At 39.6% G+C, this 14,505-nt stretch overlaps 1 protein-coding gene across 2 annotated transcripts in view; it reads left to right on the top strand.

Annotated features, from left to right (window-relative positions):
• The window catches only part of HLTF (helicase like transcription factor), a 55,103-nt gene that overhangs the window by 28,087 nt on the left and 12,511 nt on the right, over window positions 1–14,505 (top strand). For both annotated transcript variants that reach the window (XM_054038954.1, XM_054038953.1), the window contains exons 16-20: window positions 1,449–1,587; window positions 5,972–6,107; window positions 6,401–6,580; window positions 7,740–7,864; window positions 10,251–10,429. In XM_054038954.1, the coding sequence (XP_053894929.1) occupies window positions 1,449–1,587; window positions 5,972–6,107; window positions 6,401–6,580; window positions 7,740–7,864; window positions 10,251–10,429 (759 nt within the window). The remainder of the gene's footprint in view (window positions 1–1,448; window positions 1,588–5,971; window positions 6,108–6,400; window positions 6,581–7,739; window positions 7,865–10,250; window positions 10,430–14,505) is intronic.

Raw genomic sequence — 14,505 nt, 5'->3', positions numbered from 1 at the left:
GTACTCCCCTCAGGAGCTTGGAATGGAACCCAAGGTTCTTGAGTCTCACCTTTGCTCTGATGTCAGCAAAAAATCTGTGAAACCCTCTGGCAAAATGTCCCAGCCCCTTCTAGTGGTGATCCACACTAAGGGCTTGTCTATACTTGCGTGCTGGTTTGGCGGTTGGAATCGAACTTCTGGGTTCGATTTATCGCGTCTTGTCTGGACGCGATAAATCGAACCCAGAAGTGCTCCCCGTCGACTCCAGTAATCCTGCTCGCCGCGAGGAGTACGCGGAGTCGACGGGGGAGCCTGCCTGCCGCGTCTGGACCGCGGTAAGTTTGAACTAATGTACGTCGACTTCAGCTACGTTATTCACGTAGCTGAAGTTGCGTACCTTAGTTCGAATTGGGGGATTAGTGTAGACCAGGCCTAAGGATGACCACATACTACTGCTATTAGTTACTCTGTTAGCTCAATTTGGAGAGCTCTCTGCAGTGGATCTAAAGGTTCCAACTCTGTCTGCTGCTTAATTTTACACAGCCAAGGCACTTCAGTCAAGCTTTTTGAATTGCATAGTTAGGGCCCTACCAAATTCACAGTCCATTTTGGTCAATTTCATGGTCATAGGATTTCAAAAATAATGAATTTCATGGTTTCAGCTATTTTTAAGTCTGAAATTTCACTTTGTTGTAATTGTAGGGGGTCCTTACCCAAAAAGGAGTTGTGGAGGGGTCACAGGGTTATTGTGAGGGGGGGGTTGTGGTACTGCTACCCTTATTTCTGCACTGCTGCTGGCCCCACCGCTGCCTTCAGAGATGGGCAGGTGAAGAGCGGTGGCTGCTGGCTGGGATCCCAGCTTTGAAGGCAGGACCGCCATGAAATCTATACAGTATAGGGTAAAAGCACACAAAAGACCAGATTTCACGGTCCGTGATGTGTTTTTCATGGCTGTGAATTTGGTAGGACCCTATGCATAGTCTATGAAAGTATGTAAAAACTGATTGTTTTATTGAGGGATGTATTAATTTCCTGAATAAGATATCTGTTATATGTGAATCCATGCATTTGGCTAGGTTTGTTTTCATACAAATCTCAGTCCTTTTAAAATATCTGGGTATCAGTTGTTTGAAATGGCCCCTCCTATTTAATTTAGCATCATGTAGCCCCCTTCCCACTCCTCTGCTTTCTGCTCTGGTCACCCTTTTGCATCCTCTTAGTCCTAGGCACTTGATTTACATTTCCAGGGATTCTTTAAATCCAAAAGAGTGGGTTCCTCACATTCCTCGTTTTACTGTTCTTTGAGTAAGCAAGATAAAAATGAATATACTTTCTACTATTAGAAATCTGTCTTAATGAATCTACCTCACTTGTGCTATATGTGTTAGGTCTATGACTTGATTTATCATAGTTGCAAAAAGGTCTATTTTGATTTGAGTTACAGGATCAAAAATAAAATTGTATTTCAGAGCAGAGGCGATAGCCTGTTACACAGATTAAAGTGGCTGAGAGTGGTGTTGGATGAGGGGCACACAATTCGAAACCCAAATGCTCAGCAAACTAAAGCTGCATTAAATTTGGAGGCACAGAGAAGATGGATACTGACAGGTAAAATATTTCACACTACAATAATTACAGTGTTAACCTTTATTTTTGTACTATAGTGACACTACATTGTGACGTTGTGCAGTCTATATGGTTTTATAAAAACTTGATAATAAGTCAATATAATGTAACTGAGATAGTTTTAGAGAAAATACGGTAATAAGTGAATGTAACGTAACTGGGATATGCTTCATGCAAAAGGTCTCTTGTAAGGTATCATTACAAAGCTTATAATCTACTGAGTATGATCATCTGATTTGTATAAATGAACCACTCTTGTATCTAAAACTAGAATATAAAATGTAACTCTGAGGGCCTATTGTAATTGTGTAAAGTGTGGACCATTAATGATGGTTTGGAATCTTGATGACTCCCATTGTCTGCAGATGGCTGTATTTACCTGTGAGTCTTCCTGTAAATGTGTGTGCTGGCAAGTGAGTAATGAAGTCTTGCAGTGACATGTGATCATGTCACCTGAACTGGAATCCATCTTTAACCTGGTGCTTTTCCAGTGAGGGGGGGTGGAAACCCAGAGAGACAAAGAGTTCCCGCCTTATGCAAAAGATGTATAAAGGGGGGGAAGAGAACAGAGAGGGGGAGGAGCCATCATGAAGAATCCCCTAGCTACCACCTGAGCTGCAACAAGAGCTGTACCAGGGGAAAGAATTGTGCCCAGGCCTGGAAGGTGTCCAGTATGAGAAAAAACTTACTGAAGCATCTCTGAGGGTGAGATTATCTGTATTGAGTTTGATTAGGCATAGATTTGCGCATTGTATTTTATTTTGCTTGGTGACTTACTTTGTTCTGTCTGTTACTACTTTGAACCACTTAAATCCTACTGTCTGTATTTAATAAAATCACTTTCTATTTAGTAATTCACTCAGAGTATGTATTAATACCTGGGGGAGCAACCAACTGTGCATATCTCTCTATCAGTGTTATAGAGGGCGAACAATTTATGAGTTTGCCCTGCATAAGCTTTATGCAGGGTAAAACGGATTTATCTGGGTTTAGACCCCATTGGGAGTTGGGCATCTGAGTGCTAAAGACAAGCGCACTACTGTGAGCTGTTTTCAGGTAAACTTGCAGCTTTGGGACAATTGAATCAGACCTTGGGTCTGTGTCTGGAGCCAGACGGGAGTGTCTGGCTCAGCAAGACAGGGTGCTGGAGTCCTGAGCTGGCAGGGAAAACAGGAGCAGGGGTAGTCTTTGCACATCGGGTGGCAGCTCCCAAGGGGGTTTCTGTGATCCAACCCGTCACAGTATTTTTTAAAGAAATGTTTTCATTTTGGCTTTATCCAGAAAACCTAACATTTATTTTGGCTGCTGGGCTCTAAGTTCACACTTATTTTAGAATGCTCTTAAATTAATCTTAGTTCAGAAAGAAGATCTCAAAATGGTTTTGAAAAAGTAATGTCAGAGTTTTTCATAAGTCCTCAGTAGCAAATTAGAAGTCCATAGAAAACTGCTGTAGCTATCATCTTTATAAAAGTTGATGAGAATGCAACCAAATTAAACTATTTAAAATAATGCTATTATCCCAGCTTCATTTTACATGATCAGCAAAGAAGGAAGGGACTGACTCACAAACCAGCATGTTTGATTTCTTTGAAACCCAGATTTTTTTTGTTCACTTAGTCCTTGATTCAGGAAAAATCCTTGTTCAGGACAACACATAAGCACGTGCTTGGCTTAAATCAATGGCACTTAATCATCTGCCTAAGTGTTGGCCTGAGTAGAGATGCTTTCCTGATCTGGGGCCTAAGTGAACTGCAAACCATCTCCAACAACTTGCAAACGTGCTGTCTAAGGAATAATGCCCAAAAGGCATGTATTATGGATAGAGCTGGGTGAATAATGGATTTTTTTCCCGTTTGTTGTCAATTCTGAAAAACCAAACAAAATTTTGTTTGGGTTGAATTAGTGAATCAAAAAGTCAAAAAAAATTGAGTCAAAATGATTTTTGGTTTTAATTTTGGGCATTTGGATGTCTAGTTTCACAAAACAGCTGCGAGGGAAGGAAGAAAACCTCTCAAACCTTTACCTCAGTGGCTAGGGTGTTCTCTTGTGTTGTGGGAGATCTTCTCTGCCTGATGTGGAGAAGGGATTTGAACTTGTTTCCCACATTACAGGAGTGTGCCCTAACACTGGACTATGAGAGATTCTGGTATGGGTCTCTCCTGTTCCACCTTTTATAAATTAAAAAGTCATGGGAGCAGGAACTTGAACGTGGGTCTCCCACATCCTGGGTGAGTACTCTAAGCACCAGCCTATATAGTCTTTCTCATTCTCTTTCCTAGGCCCAAAAATTATTCTTTGTCATTCATAGTATCAAATCATAAGATCAGTGGCCAAGTTTCTCTAGTGTCTGCAAACTTTAGATTTCTCACAACAGTCTAGCATTTCAGAGTATTTTTGAAGTATTCCTCTTAGAAAAAGACTCAATCATTTTATTCCGTTGTCAGTCGTTCTTAAGAAGTTATATGTGCCCTTTTTTTTAAATAGAGGGTTTTTTTGTTTTCTGGTACAGTAACTCCTCACTTAACGTTGTAGTTATGTTCCTGAAAAATGCGACTTTAAGCGAATCCAATTTCCCTATAAGAATTAATGTAAATGAGGGGGTTAGGTTCAGGGAATTTTTTTTCATCAGACAAAAGACTGTATCACATACCTACCTACCTACCTACCTACCTTGGTTGAGGTGGAGGAGTCCGAGGATTGCATATTTCCCAGAAAATGCCTTACTGCTAAATGATGAATTAGCAATTGGCTGAGCCCTCAAGGGTTAACTCTCATACTCTACAAGGCAGCTGGAATGGAGGGAGGGGGAGACTGCATCCCAGACAGAGAGAGACACTCTGTGTGTGAGAGAGAGAGATGTGCATTTCCCCTTTAAGTATGCTGACCCTACTCTTAAATACACTGCCTTGTTAATTAGACCAGCTTGCTGAGACCCTGTCATGTGTGTCCCCTGCTCTATGGAAGATGGGGTAAGTGGGATGCAGGGGGACACCCTGACATTAGCCCCCCTCTTTCTCTCCCCCGCACAGCAAGCAGGAGTCTCGGGGAGCAGCTCCAAGGCAGAGGGCAGGAGCAGCACATGACAGTGAGGGGAGGGACAGCTGAACTGCCAGCAATTGATAGCCTGCTGGGCAGCTGCTGCACAGGGAACTTAGGGGAGCAGGGAGCATTGCACAACTTTAAACAAGCATGTTCCCTAATTGATCAGCAACGTAACAACAAAACAACGTTAACCAGGATGACTTTAAGTGAGGAGTTACTGTACTATGTGCTCAGTTTGGGCTGAAGCTATCTTTGCATCTGACAGAAAATATTGTTGGTGGAGAAGACTTTGGCTATATCCTTTCAGATCTGCATGCAAGTAGTGTGAAGTCTTCAGTATTTAAAAATTGCTTGTTTTAAGAATAACCCTTGAAACTGAAAACTTTCACTATACTTGCTTGTCTTTACTTAACAAACTACTGTGTGTGGTTTTGTTTTATTTTGTTTTTGAATTCCTATTAGTACTCAGCTGCTTGTTTTAAAAGGAGGGGAGAAGCACTGAAGCTTTGGTTCTGAAAACTATTTTTTTAAAAAGACTAAAGGATTTGTAATGACCTTTGCACCTAGACTAAAAGATGAGAGGTCTGACAAGATGATGATGATCTATGAAAAATGAACAAATACAGAGTAACATTTTATGCCTGTCGATCTTAACAAAGCCCTTTTGTGTCAAAACTGCTGTGAGCAGGCTGGAATCCCCCCAACTCTTCCAAACCACCAGTTTCTTCTAAATTGCAGACATAGCTTCAGCCAAGTGTATGGCTATTTCAGGGGTTTTCTGTGGTAGATGCTGAGACTGCCACTTTGTGCAGAAAACGAGTCATTTTATTATCAGCTGTTGGGGTGTATTTAACAATTCATTTAAAATAGATTATTTCTTTAAGATCATTTAAAGTCCTAACACTTTTTTTTCTTTTTTTGACAGCTCTTCCCTTTACCTGGGGTGTGTTATCTGATGGATTTTAATATGTTGTCCCATTATTATATGGGTTAGAATCTTTGTCAGCCAATTCTCTCTCTCTTCCTCAATCCTGCCTGTTTCTTTAAAGTGGAACTATATGGGAAAACTAATACATTTTAAAATATGCAGTTAAAATAGCTGCAGAAAGACTCCCCTGAAAAAGTGTATGCTAGCGTAATGGTGCTTTGTTTGTGAAAACTAATACTTTGAGTCACAGATCCACTATATGAAACAATCTGAAAAAAAAAAATTGTGCTCTGGGTTTTAAAGCTTTGCTCTGTGTATTTGTGGAGGGTGGACTACTTTTAATCAAATTTATATTTTTGGTTCTTAAGGTTTTCTAGATTCTTTTTCTTTTTTTAGGCACTCCTATCCAGAATTCCTTAAAGGATTTGTGGTCTCTTCTCTCCTTTTTAAAACTGAAACCTTTTACTGATAGAGAGTGGTGGCACAGAACAATCCAGCGCCCTGTCATGCTGGGAGAGCAAGGGGGACTGAGGTATGAAGAGCTTGTAAAATGTTTGTGGATAATAAATCTGATCTTTGGTTGCCAGTGCATCATGACAAACTTACACATTACTTTGTTTAAACATAATGTACATTTTTGGTTCATGAGATTTATTTATACTTCGGTGGTAAAATGCAATACATAGTATATAACTTAATTTTAGTGCGGTATAGCATACTATCAAGCTTAGATTTTATGCAAAAGAATCAGACAGTAAACTGAATAAAAAAAATTGTGAGTAATTTGTGTTAGTGTACTAAAGACTGGTTCATGTGTCTTTCTAGGCGTTTACAGTCCCTAATTAAAAACATCACCCTTAGGAGAACGAAAACAAGCAAAATTAAAGGAAAGCCTGTTTTGGAGTTACCAGAACGTAAGGTATTTATTCAGCATGTTACGCTTACAGAGGAAGAGAGAAAAATCTATCAGTCTGTGAAGAACGAAGGCAAAGCTGCTATTAGCAGGTAGATAAAAAGATAGACTGTGCAGTTACTGTTAGAGTTGTCAGTTTTCTTTGTAGTCTGACTTCTGAAAACTACCGGTCCAGATATTTGAAGCATATTAGCTGTAATAGCAGAATGTATCTAAAATATGCCAAACTCTCTCTCTCTCTCATCTCCCCCCCCCCCCACCCCCCACACACACTTTTCACTCTTGGTATGCCCTGAATTAATAATTGCAAATGACTGTAGCATCTGTTCAATTGTTAGTATGAGGAAGAAAATGAAGAATGGTTTAGCATATGCCATAAATGAGCCTAACTGGCTTTGAGAGAAGCAAAAAGAAAACAAAATACACTAACAGTGGTCTTAAAAATAATTCTTTAGCACTTGAAAAACTTGTTTCCTGAAATAGTATATGAGAATATATGTAATGTTCTCCAGAAACAAGTAGAACTTAAATTTAAATGAGTCTTAGGAACTAGTTACTGATATATGATGGTATATGGAACTTCCTACTTTGACCTGTATGGTAAGCGCATATATATAGTTTAGTAAGTTTAGATAACCTGGAAAGATTTTCAGTTTTGCTTTTACATTTCACAGCTTTAACAAAACAGGACAAAGAAACCGTGGCGCACACACCTTACACAGAGCAGTAATTTTTTCAAAGCATTGCACAAGGTTTCAGCCACATGATTTATTTTAGTTGGTGGCCCACTTACTTCAGTGAAGTTACACTAGTATGGGTGAGTGGAGAACCAGGGCCAATGTAAAATAGGTGACTAAAAGTCCATGTACCTCTTCGAAAATCTACACCACAAGAAGTTTTAATAGTTGAGAATGTTCAGACATTCAGAAGTCCCTGGTTTCTGTGAGTTAAAGTGTAGAGTGTAATCGGCTGCAATTTCATTAAAGTCTGGGTCAGATTCAGGGGTAACACTAATATTCAGGGCTACCACTGTTTAGGTAAGTGGTAGTGCTCCAGTTTTGCCATTTGGGTGTGTACACATTTAAAAAAATAAAAAACACAAAAAAAATGAAAGGGCATGTTTTGCATGAAAAACAGGTAAAAGGTGACTGTAAGAATAGGACACGATTTATGTTGCTGAACTTGACCCATTGAGACCATGTATTTAGGGTATAATGTTTTTCACACTATAATGTTAAAATTGTTCTTCAGGTATTTTAATGAAGGAACTGTTCTAGCACATTATGCAGATGTCCTTGGTGTCTTGCTCAGATTGAGGCAGCTGTGTTGCCATCCTCATCTTTGCACAAATACATCGTCTTCCAGTTGTCAAATAGGTGAGTAGATGTACTTTCTGTATATCGTTCTAAAAACTGTAACAGAATTTTAGTTCGAGTCCCAAGAATAGAAATGTTATTGGTAGATTTTTTTTTTACCTGCTGTATTATGGACAAAAACAATTAGCCTTTAATTGGGTATATTAATGTGTTCTGCCTACAATATTTGGAATTTTTGATTGTTCTTTAAAACATCCCCCCACTTACCTGCTCCCCCAACTTATAGTTATATATGCTACTCTTCACATCCCACCAAAGGCAAGCCCTAAAAAAAGAACGAAATATCTAGCTGAGTCATTCAGCAACCCATCTACAGTTTACTCATTGGTTCCCATTGTCATCCTTAAATATCTCCCTTACACTATCTTTTTCCTGAACAACCATTCTTAGTGTTCAAATGTTGATGATTTTAATCATTAATATAGGGTTAGGGTGGCTTTTATAAATTGTACTGTAGTTCCATACACGATTTTGTATTAGTGTGTAAATAAATGAGGTATGCTGTCTCTGTAAATGGTGGCTGTGAGATTGATTTTTTTTTTTTTTTTTTTCTGTAATGCTTATGAAAATTTGTGAATGGGTGATCTGTCATTCTAAATTTGATATCAGTTTTGTAATTGCTATGTAAAGTCTGCATGTGCATGCGCTAGTGAATTTTATATTTGTGGATTAAGTTCAATCAACATGTATTTTAAGGATGAAAATGGACCTATGTATATTATGAATGGAGGAATAAGGAGCGGCATGTAGATAGGAGGAGGGTGTTGACTGGCTTAACTGCATGTTTTTTGCCTTTTTTTTAATGAATTTGGATGTACAGTCTAGCAAACTGAACTTTAAGGTACATGTTTTGGTTTTTATGGTGGTGGAAATTACCAGAGTATGTATCAGCGTTGACAGTCTTCTTTTAATACACGTGATTAGCTATTTGGTATTAATACATATTATCCCCTGTAAGCCCTTTGCAAAGCCCTGATGTTTCCGATGACCTCCTTTCCTTCCCCTGCCCCTATGCCTTGCTCCAGTCCTGGCCTACTTCTCCCCAGTGCCCTTCACAGCCTAAATTGCCCCCGGGTAGCCTTGCTCCCCATGCTCCCACCATGTTGTCCTTCTTTCCTATTATATTCAACTTTTAATGTTTAGATCTATCAACACTAGTACACATTTAAAAGCTGAATACGTCAGCAAGTACATGTGGGGGAAGCAGAGCAGTATCGGAGGTCATGGAGGCTAAAAACAGGGAGGAGATGATACTCTCCTCCCTGAATCTGATAGCTCTGCTGTTACAGACCTTAGTCAAGCTCTTGACTGTTGAACTGCAGGACGTTTATCAGAGGACCGCTGTGCTCTGCTGAGCCATAGAAAGTTTATTAATGTCTTGGGCCCACTTCTCCCCTTCTGAGGACAAGAGGATGAGTGAGGTGTGGAGGGACAGCCCTGTAGCTTTATCAGAAGAAGAAACTGCTTCTGCAGTGGAGTTGCAAGCTGTGGGTTTTTCTTTTCCCCATGATCCTTTGCCATTATAGGGGATAGGACAGAGTGGGGGGAAGGCTGAGAGTTGAAGGCACAGTTTTCGGAATCCAAGAGTGTGCAGCTCCACTGCAGAGGCAGATGTCCCTGTAACTTCAGAAAATGGAAAGTAGCTGCTGGATCTGAGTAGGTCCATTGACTGCATTTAGCACAGTCCAGTTAAGATATCCTGAATATAAGTTATAACTTCTGATGCCCAGTTCTAAAATTTCAAAATGATCATATGTCTGATGTGTCATCAGGATCAGTATGAAGTTTTGAGCTTCTGGAAACAAAGAAATTTGAAAAAATGGGGCAAAACTTAAAAGAAAGCAATTTAAAATATTGCTAAACATTATCCCTAAAAAAAAATAATTCATAGGACATAAATTTTCCATGTAGAGTTTTACTGTGCTAAATTTGGACACTACATTCAATTCGTGTGAAACAGATAGATTTGTTCCTCCTTTTAAGCAGAAATCACAGTGCAATCTCAACTATAGAGTAGCTACCAATATCTCCATAATAGAAGCACTGTGTAAAACTGCTGTTGCGTAAACAATGCTCTTTTCCCCTCAGTCACTGAGCACGTTGCACCCTGTACTGATCAGTGTGCCCATAGTCAGTTAGGGTTTCTTGAGGTTTTTAGTCTGAGTGACTCAAATTGAATATTCTTAAAAATGTTTTTAGATAGTAATACAGAATTATTCTTGATGATTCTGCCATATTTAAGTGTGTTTATAAATTGTAGGCCAGATCCTTACTGGTGTAAATCAACATGGTTCTGTTGGATTCAATGGAACTATGCTGCTGATCTGGCCCCATGTGTAAAATCTTTTTTTTGTTTTTAACAAAACCTGTTTTCTGTATGTATTAGGTGATAGTACTCCTGAAGAATTACGTGAGAAGTTAGTAAATAAAATGAAGTTGGTTCTCAGTTCTGGCTCAGATGAAGAATGTGCAATTTGCTTGGATTCTCTGAACCTTCCTGTGATAACACACTGCGCACATGTGTTTTGTAAACCATGCATTTGTGAAGTCATCCAAAGTGAACAGGTTAGCTATTTTGTTATTGCATTTAATCGTAGTGACCAATCCCAAAGCAACATGGATTGAATCTGGACAGCCAGAAGCTTATCTGCCCATTGTGTTGATAAACTACATAGAATTTGTTGAGGCAGTGGGCCATAGTCATCCCTGGTGTAACGCTGTTGACGTCAGTCAGTTTCAACCAGAGCGGCGGTAACGTTGCCTTCCAGATGACAAATCATAATTCTATTAATAAATAGAGAGCAGCTGTAAGGCTAAAGAGTATATGATGGATGCTAAGCCTACTGTAATAGCCTAAGGCCCAAATTTTGTCTTTGGAGTTGCACCCGCATGTCCCATAAGCTTTAATAAGAGCCTCACAACTGTTTCTGGTGCAGATTTTACCAGTCATTGTTCACTTTTTTTTAATCTCATGATAAAATGGGATTAATTTTTTGAGATTCCTGCTGTGCTATACCAGGTCACTCCTTTTTAGTCTTTGAAATGAATATGATAGCATCATGTATAGTGTTGTATGCATACTTTGTTCAAGCCTTTGGCTAGCATGTTCTCCATCTGCATTTAAAAGAAATCAAAATTATTTTGTGTTTTGAAGATGACAAATTAATAGTGAATCTAAAAAGTAAGGTGTGTGTTTTTTCCCAGTGAGGACAAAAACACCTCTCTTTACTATTCGACTGCGACTTTCTGTTGTATTGTTTAACAGCACTTAAATAACTGGAATTTTAAAAAAATTATTCAGTGACTGAAGAAGTCGCTAGCATCATATGGGAGACCCTAATGAAAACTGATCCTTTTTAGCAGTTCTGTTTGTAATTTGTGCAAGTGAGTAAAAAAGATCATTTGGAAGCCCCAGCAGTCTTGTAATTTCCCCTACAGCATGTAGACCCACCAACCCCTTTGTATGCCAGCTGTCATCTGTTCAAGCTGTATACCTATGCATTGAGCAGAGGAAATGTGTACTCTAGATTTGTCACCAGAGGTCAGTGGTAATCATTTTATAATAGTTCACTCTGAGGCTACCTACACTATGTTGACGTTGGTGAAGCTATTGTCTATCCCCATAGTAAACTGAGTGGAAGGTTAGGGAATGATAGCATGAGATAGCGAAAACTGAGAGTGCAAAGGTAGGTTAGGTAATTTTTTTTCTTTTATTGGACCAATTTCTGTTGGTGGAGGGACAGCTCTCAAGCTACAGAGATCTTCCTCAGGTCTTGAAGGCAACCAGTGGATCTGAGCTAAATACAAGGTGTGACAGATAAGTCTCTGTTAAGTGCATGATTTTTAATATTGAGCTGACTTATGAATTTAAGTTCTCAGGCTCATTTTTTGAAGGTATTATGCAGGTCCCCTTTGAGAAAGGGGACTGAGAGGTCAGATTTGAGGTGATTGTGAAAAGTGTTCACCCAGGAGTGATATGATTTTGTTTTTTAAATTTTTCGGTGTGTGTTCATTCAAGAGCATATTGATTGTCCTCAGTGGTTGGGGCATTTGGTGCACTACATGTTGCGTTAGGCATTTGTAAGACCCATTCATCTTGAAAGCTGCGTTTGTTGGGGGTATTGATCATTTTAGCTGTGGAGATACGTCTGCATGTTTTACATCTGTTTTGGCCTGGTCTCATGCTGCTTTGAGTTGGTGTATCCTGGCCTCTGGGGAGCCTGCTTGTTGATGAGCTTGCTGAGGTTGGGTGGTGGTTGAAGGCCAGAAGAGGGTGTTTAGTAAAGATTTATTTAATTGTGTGGTCCCCATCAAGTATGGGTTGTAACTGTTTAATGATACCCTGTTTGGTTTCCAGTATGGGGATGGTAGGTAACAACTAAAGGTGTGCTGTCTGTGGGTTTGTTGTTTTCTGTGCTGCAGAAAGTTCTGGGATAGTTGGGTGGTCTGTTCCATGATGTGATTTGTCAAATGAACTCACACAGAAAAATGATAAAAGACAAAAACCCCATATCACCCGTGGATGAACACTTGTCATAAAGCAATCACTCCATATCTGACCTCTCGGTCCCAGTCCTGCATAACGCCATCTAAAGGAAACCTGCATAACGCCATCTAAAGACAAGTCTGGGAACTTAAATTCATAACTCTTCTGGACACTAAAAAAAAGCAGCACTGATTTGTATGGCTTTTTACAGCAAATTGTCACACCACCCTCCTGCCTGCTAATCCTTAATTGCCCACTTCATTTTGAGTGATCTCCTGCAGCATGCGTTGAAACTCTTATGCTTAACAATCTGCCCCACCTTGTATTTAGCTCAGACACTTTGGTTACTTTCTCCAGACCTGAGGAAGAGCTCTGTGTAGTTTGAAAGCTTATCTCTTCCACCATTAGAAGCTGGTCCAATAAAAGATATTACCTCACCTACCCTGTCTCTCTCACATGGGAGTAGCCATACTAGCTCAGACCATGATCCATTTTGCCCAGTAACCTGTCTCCAACAGTGACTTTTACCAGAGCTTCAGGGGGAGTGTACAGAACAGGGCATTATGGAGTGATCCACTCTGGGCTTCTGATAGAGGTTTAGGGTTGCCCTGAGCATGGGGTTGCGTCCTTGACCATTGTGGCTAATAGCCATTGATAGGACCTTTTCCTTTTTGAATTCTGTTATACTTTTGGCTATCACAACAGAAAGGTCATTGAGTCCAGCCCCCTCCCTTCACTAGCAGGACCAAGTACTGATTTTGCCCCAGATCCCTTAGTGGCTCCCTTAAGGATTGAACTCACAACCCTAGGTTTAGGAGGCCAATGCTCAAACCACTGAGCTCTCTCTCTCCCCATGGTAATGAGTTTCACAGGTTAGTTATGCATTGTGTGGAAAAAGGACTTCCTCTTATTTGTATTAAACCTGCTGTCTATTTATTTCATAACCTCTAGTTTTTATATTGTGTGAAAGCATAAATAGCACTTCTCTAGTCACTCTTTCCACGCCATTCTTGATTTTTATAGACCTCTATCATATTGCCCTTTAGTTGTCTCTTTTCTAAACTGAATAGCCCTAATCTTCTTAGTCTGTCCTTGTGTGGAAGCCATTCTGTACAGTTGATCATATATATTTGTTGCCCTTCTGTGAATGTTTTCCATTCCACTATATACTTTTTGAGATGGGGCAACCAGAATTGGACACAGTATTCAAGATGTGAGCACGCCATGGATTTATATAGTGGCATTTATAATATTTTCTGTCTTATTTTCTATTCCTTTCCTAATAGTTCCTAAAAAACTGTTAGCCTTTTCGACCACGGCTGTGCATTGAGCTGAAGTTTTCAGAAAGCTAGCCATGGTGACTCCAAGATCTCTTTCTTGGGTGGTAATAGGTGATTTAGAACCCATCATTGAATATGTATAATTGGGATTATTTTTTCCAATGTGGATTCTTTTGCATTTATCAACATTGAATTTCATCTGCCATTTTGTTGATCAGTTACCCTGTTTTGTGAGACCCTTCTGTAACTCCTAGCTGTCTGCTTTGGACTTAATTTTGTACAGTTTGTAAACTTTGCCACTTCACCCCCTTTTCTAAATCATCAATGACTATGTTGAACAGCACAGGTTCCATCCAGTCTCTGTATCCTTGGAGGATCCTGCTGTTTACCTCTCCATTGTGAAAGGCTAGGTATATATGGCCAAGTTTTTTCCTATCTTTCAATCAATTACTGATCTATGAGAGGACCTTCCCTTCATGGCTACTTTAGTTTCCTTAAAAACTTTTGATTAGGATCCTTGTCAAAGGCTTTCTGAAAATTCAAGTACAGTGTGTCAACTTATCTACATGGCTGTTAACTCCCTTAAAGAATTCTGATAGATTGGTGAGGCATGATTTCCCTTCTCCAGCAAATTGTATTTATCTGTGTCTCTGTTTAATTCTGTTCATTACTATAGTTTCCACCAAAGTGCCCAGTATTGAAAATATGCTCACTGGCCTGTAGCCCTTTTTAAAAATCAGCATTACATTAGCTACCTTCCAGTCATCTGGTACAGGGGCTGATTTCTGTGATAGGTTGCATACCACTGTTAGTAGTTCTGCAATTCATATTTGATTCATATTCAGAACTCTTGGGTGAATACTATCTGGTCCTTG

Source organism: Malaclemys terrapin, chromosome 9 (genome assembly GCF_027887155.1).
Source record: "Malaclemys terrapin pileata isolate rMalTer1 chromosome 9, rMalTer1.hap1, whole genome shotgun sequence".
NCBI lineage: Eukaryota > Metazoa > Chordata > Testudines > Emydidae > Malaclemys > Malaclemys terrapin.
Note: the sequence above shows the minus strand (reverse complement) of the source record. Positions and strands in the feature narration are given on the sequence as shown.